The following is a 5082-nucleotide window of genomic DNA, read 5'->3' as shown; positions in this document are numbered from 1 at the left end:
AAGTCAGAATGCGTGAAGCGAAACCATTTGAGTTAGTAAGAAAGAAAAACAAAATAAGTTATGGAAAAAGAAAGCTCAAAAATACCGAACCGTTTTAGCTTGCCTTTTACCATAACTTACCATTTCAGTGGTTTCTTACAAATTTAGACGATCAGTTTTTTCGGGTACTGATTTGAGATAGTCAACGATTTTTTATTAAATTAATTCGATGAAATTCCTACCTAGATATGGCTTCATTGACTATAAACGGATATGATTCTTTATCTTAATTCTTGTTTAATTTCAAGCTATTACTTCCAGCGAGCGTTGTGGAGTGACTTGTTTACCGGACGATTGAAAGAAGAGATTCCCCCAATTCTGGTTCGACTTCAGTTGTCATTATTTATTTCTGAACATGCGGGTTTAATCGCGAGGAAATCGTCTGCAATTCACTACTTTAACTGATTTTATTACATAATATAACTGGTGTTAGGAGTTCTTACGTTCAGAAAAACATGCTTTTGGTTAATTATCGAAAATATCACTAAAATATATTTTGCTCAGATCAAGTTCCCTATTCAACTTCCAGTATTCTGGCTTCCATTATCCAGTGTACTAAAGACTGAAGGACTTCGCAATTACATACGCTTATTTCTAAAACAGGGAATGAAATTTGCAGCGTTCCCTGTGTGGTGCTATGATCAAGTGTGGGACGCGATTAGTTGAATTAGATCTTTCGGACAACGCATTTGGTCCAATCGCTGCAAAGGAACTCAAAGAGTTCCTGGAAAGTTCTTCGGCATATTCGCTAAAAGTGTTGAAATTGAATAACAATGGCTTAGGAGCTGGAGGGAAGGTAAATTATTAATTTTGAGTATTTGCGATTGAAAATATTGTGCCGTGAATTAATATTTTCATGCTTCAGTAGACTAACTGCCAATGACTGGACGTGGATCAATTTGTGAATTCATCTCTAACAAGTTTATTCCTACTCCATTTAGAAATTTCAGATTATTGGAAAAGCACTTATAACATGCCATGCAAATGCGCAAAGAGAAGGACAAAATTTTCGGCTAAAGACTTTTATTGCCGGTAGGAATCGTCTGGAGGACCCTGGAGCTGTTGCTCTAGCAAAAGCTTTTCAAGTATCGTTGATAAAAATATTTTTCTACTAGAACTGCTGGGCTCCAACCATATTTCGTAAAAAATAAAAACTGAGCAGTTCCATTTGAAACCATGATTCACTGAAAATTAGCTGAATTTCGTTTTTAATTTGCATTTCAAGAAGTCGGAAATGAATTGCAACTTTGTTTAGGTTTTGGGTTCTTTGGAAGAGATAGTGATGTATCAAGATGGCATAAGAGCCAAGGGAATTGAAGCTCTTTCAGAATCATTCCTTTACAATCCGAGTTTAAAGATAATCAACCTTAGTGATAACACGTTCACTGTAAATGGGGCTCGTGCAATGGCAAAGGTAGTTTGGTTGTTTGCATTTGAAACTTATTTCTAGCAAATATTCTTTTTGTCATACATAACTTTTCTGCGGTTCTGTATTAGCGCTGCATATTGTTTTATCCATATAAAATAGTTATATCTGGTACTTTGTTTTGAATTTAAATCGTGAAAATACCAATGAAGTATAAAATTGAAATTCAAATACCTAAAGTAATTTCACGAGACTGATCCTTGCAGAGTGAAATGACGCTCGTGATTATAATAGGTTATAGTAGCTGGGTCTCAGGTATTCTTATGGATGCTAGTAAACTGTTGTTTTGAATTTAAATAAGTTTGCTATTTTTTAGGTAGTCCGAGATTTGATGAATCTTGAAGTTTTGAATTTTGGAGATTGTTTGTGCCGAGACAAAGGTGCTCTAGCTATAATTTCAAATATTTCGTTGCCGTTCCATTCGCGTTTAAAGGTCTGGAATTTTTTTTTCATCTGACTGAAGGAAGTAATTCTATTTGAATGAGTACGTACGTTCTAAGATGTGAATTTTCGACACCTACTTTGGACATACTTCACCTTCTCCAATACTTTTCTCATTACTCGTGTTCACTGCCGTTATTTGAATCCCTCTCTTGAGGTGTACGGTACTGAACCGGCTTTCAGTTAGAACAAAATTTAGGTTAATATTTTAAAAAAGAAGAAACTAATACGAGAGCATATAAAACTCCGCTTCGACAAAGGCGAAATAGATACCGAAATAGTCAAGGAGTAGTGGAAAGTTTGCTTTTTGTTTCTTTCCAGAATGTAGTGATTTATATATTTTCATATAGAGAATATCTAGAGTCGTATATTTTAGGAAATCAACTTGTCGGGGAATGAACTGAGTCCGCGCGTGGTCGAAATAATACTCGATAAAGTCAGTCAGGGCTTGCATTTGAAATCTCTCGTGTTGCACACAAACAATATGGGAGCTCGATTTGTTCAAGTTAAATCAAAATGTGACAAATATGATTTTATTGATTTGGGTGAGGAAAGGTTGGTGCTTCTATAAAAAGCCAATGAAAAAAATTTTGGCTTCTGTTTTTCCTCCTCAATTCCCAAAAAGTCAGCAGTACGTATTTAGGCTACACGTTTAACAGCGCATATATGAATTTCCTACCAAAAACTGACAGTGTTACCCAATAAACTTCCTCGTCTATCCCCTTCACTATTTTCAGTTTAGACCTTTATTTTAGCTAGTAGGTGGATGCTAAGATCATTTTTACCTTGCTTACTTTTGTCTCGCGATATATTCATATCGCGTTTCCTGTTATTAAATTGTTGCCTTTAGCTCAGTAAAGTAGTCTGCGTAAGTTTTCAATACTCGAAGCGTGATTGCAGTGATGATCAAGGGACGCTGGATGAGGATGAAGAGAGTGACGATTATCAGGAACTTTATTCGGAAGAAAGCCATTTTAGTTATTCGAACAATGAAAGTGGTGATGAACAAGTGGAAGATGGCAATACTACTCACGGTATTTTCGTTTCAACTCGTCTTTCCCTGAAATATATTTTCTATATTTTGGGGAAATACGGAGGGGCTGTATCAATAGCAAATCAATTTCTTTCGTTGAACTCATTCTTTTATAACAAAACCAGTAACGGACTGCTCTATTATTTATGATCAGGATAGTGGGACTTGAAGTCTCTTCATGTTTTGCACATGCGAAAACTCTTCCACGACATTGATCCGAAATTTTTTGCTGGAGGAAAATACTGATAGTTTCAAAACAATTCCAGATGTTACAATTAATAAGTCTTTGGAATCTGATAGCTGTCAAACAGTAATTTCATTTAGAAATCAACGGTGGAACTCTGAAGAAGATGGTGAGCCTAGCTTTTCTTAAATTTATCTATGGTTTCCTTCGCCTTAAAAAATTTTCGGAACAAAGATTTCTATTTAACAGTATTAAGCTTTTCTTTTCAGAACGTGTTTTTGTTATTTTCTATTGATAGGTTACTTTTTGCTGTAGATAATTTTGTTTGTTAGATTCTGTGTTATTGATATGTGAAACAGCCTATCCGTCTACTTATCATTTCTGTCCCTCAATATATCTGTTACTGTCATTTCTTTTATGAAGTCACCAACAATAATCATATTGTGGCAAACTTTGTTGCTGACTGGTGATAAGGAATGTAAGAAAAAAGTAACAGAAATGCTCATAACAAATGGCGAAATAAGCTTTGTATATGAATTTCATTTGCAGTGGGAACCGTTACTCAGGCATTGTTGTCACAGAAGTTTTTGAAGGTACTGGATTTGCGTGAAAATTACATAGGTATTGGCGCATGCAGGAGAATTGCAGAAGTTCTGCGAGAACGCATGCAGATGGTGAATAATCTCTTATAAAATTATTTTAAATTTAAAATGTCTTCTATTTATGCATGGAATTGATACGTGTAAAGTTTCCAAATAAGTTTTGATCAGTTTTTCTTCGGCAACTAATATATTTTATTTGTAGTCCATGTTAAAGTATTATTTTTTTCAATTAAGAATGGGGAAGACTTGCTGAATAGCTACTATAGCAAATTGAAATCATGTAAATAAAGAGAGCATCAGATTGTGTTCCTCTAGAAAATTTTATTGTCCATATCCGCTGCAGAATATGCAAAGCTTAGAAGAAGTGAACCTAAGCCAAAATGGCACCATTGCTGAAGGCATGATAGAACTGGTTCACGCATTCAGAAGTAATCCAGAGTTGAAAGTCATCATTCTCAGTGGAAATACATTAAATGTTGATGGTGCTATTGCTGTCGCTGAAGTAAGTAATCATTGTATTTATTAGTTAGATTTTGTCACGAAACGGAAGTTTAGATTATTGAGACAGTGAAAAACGCTTAGTGCAATTTGGGTTGACCTCTTTTTTTTGTGCTCAATAAACCATTGTTTGGTAATCAAAAGAAGTTTGCAAAGATCAAACGAAGCTGTTCTCGTATATTCGCTGCTAAAATCAGTTCTAATGAAGCATATATCTGGAGAAGCTTTTTTTTGATCCGTTTTTTATCGCAATGCAAATCTCAGTTCTTTGAAGACGTGACAAAACTGGTGACAGTTATCTATTTCAATTTTAATTAGGGGATCAGTTGACGCTGTTTTCAGATGTTGTCTTCATTACGCTTACTTGAAGTGCTAGATCTCAGTTCTTGCACTTGTCATGAACGTGGGATTATTGCTGTAGCAACAAATTTAAGTTCCTCAACACATCTACGACTGAGGGTATTATTTTTCAGTTGACTATACATATTATTCATTGAGTTTGTTGTTTAACTGGTGACTTCCGTAATGTCTCTTAATTGTATATGAATTGATAAAAGATTCATGAAATAGGAAGGAATATCTTTTTGGCAGTTCATTTACAATACAAAACAAAATACAAGGGTATTTTATCACCAAGATATTCTTAGTATCTTTAGTGATAAAATATCCTTGTATTTTGTTTTGTATCGCTCAGTCCCTAGCACAAAGTTCTGGATCTTATTGAATTGCATCGCGTATACCTTTCCCAGTCCTCACCTAATTTGTAGTTAGTTTGCTCCTATTGAAATAGCGTGTGTGTAACAGAATTTATAATTTATATATATATATATATATATATATATATATATATATATATATA

The 5082-nt window shown here is 34.5% G+C and overlaps 1 protein-coding gene across 1 annotated transcript in view; it reads left to right on the top strand.

Annotated features, from left to right (window-relative positions):
• Window positions 1–5082, top strand: part of LOAG_18036 (leucine Rich Repeat family protein) — a 10405-nt gene that overhangs the window by 2380 nt on the left and 2943 nt on the right. The window contains exons 4-13 of the mRNA XM_020450706.1: window positions 659–835; window positions 990–1124; window positions 1295–1453; window positions 1782–1898; window positions 2283–2461; window positions 2807–2940; window positions 3206–3292; window positions 3673–3797; window positions 4069–4227; window positions 4566–4682. Of these exons, the coding sequence (XP_020305574.1) occupies window positions 659–835; window positions 990–1124; window positions 1295–1453; window positions 1782–1898; window positions 2283–2461; window positions 2807–2940; window positions 3206–3292; window positions 3673–3797; window positions 4069–4227; window positions 4566–4682 (1389 nt within the window). The remainder of the gene's footprint in view (window positions 1–658; window positions 836–989; window positions 1125–1294; window positions 1454–1781; window positions 1899–2282; window positions 2462–2806; window positions 2941–3205; window positions 3293–3672; window positions 3798–4068; window positions 4228–4565; window positions 4683–5082) is intronic.

The sequence above is a fragment of the Loa loa genome (assembly GCF_000183805.2).
Source record: "Loa loa unplaced genomic scaffold supercont3.181, whole genome shotgun sequence".
Classification (NCBI taxonomy): Eukaryota; Metazoa; Nematoda; class Chromadorea; order Rhabditida; family Onchocercidae; genus Loa; species Loa loa.
The sequence above is the reverse complement of the archived record's forward strand: the minus strand, read 5'-3'. Positions and strand labels throughout refer to the sequence as shown.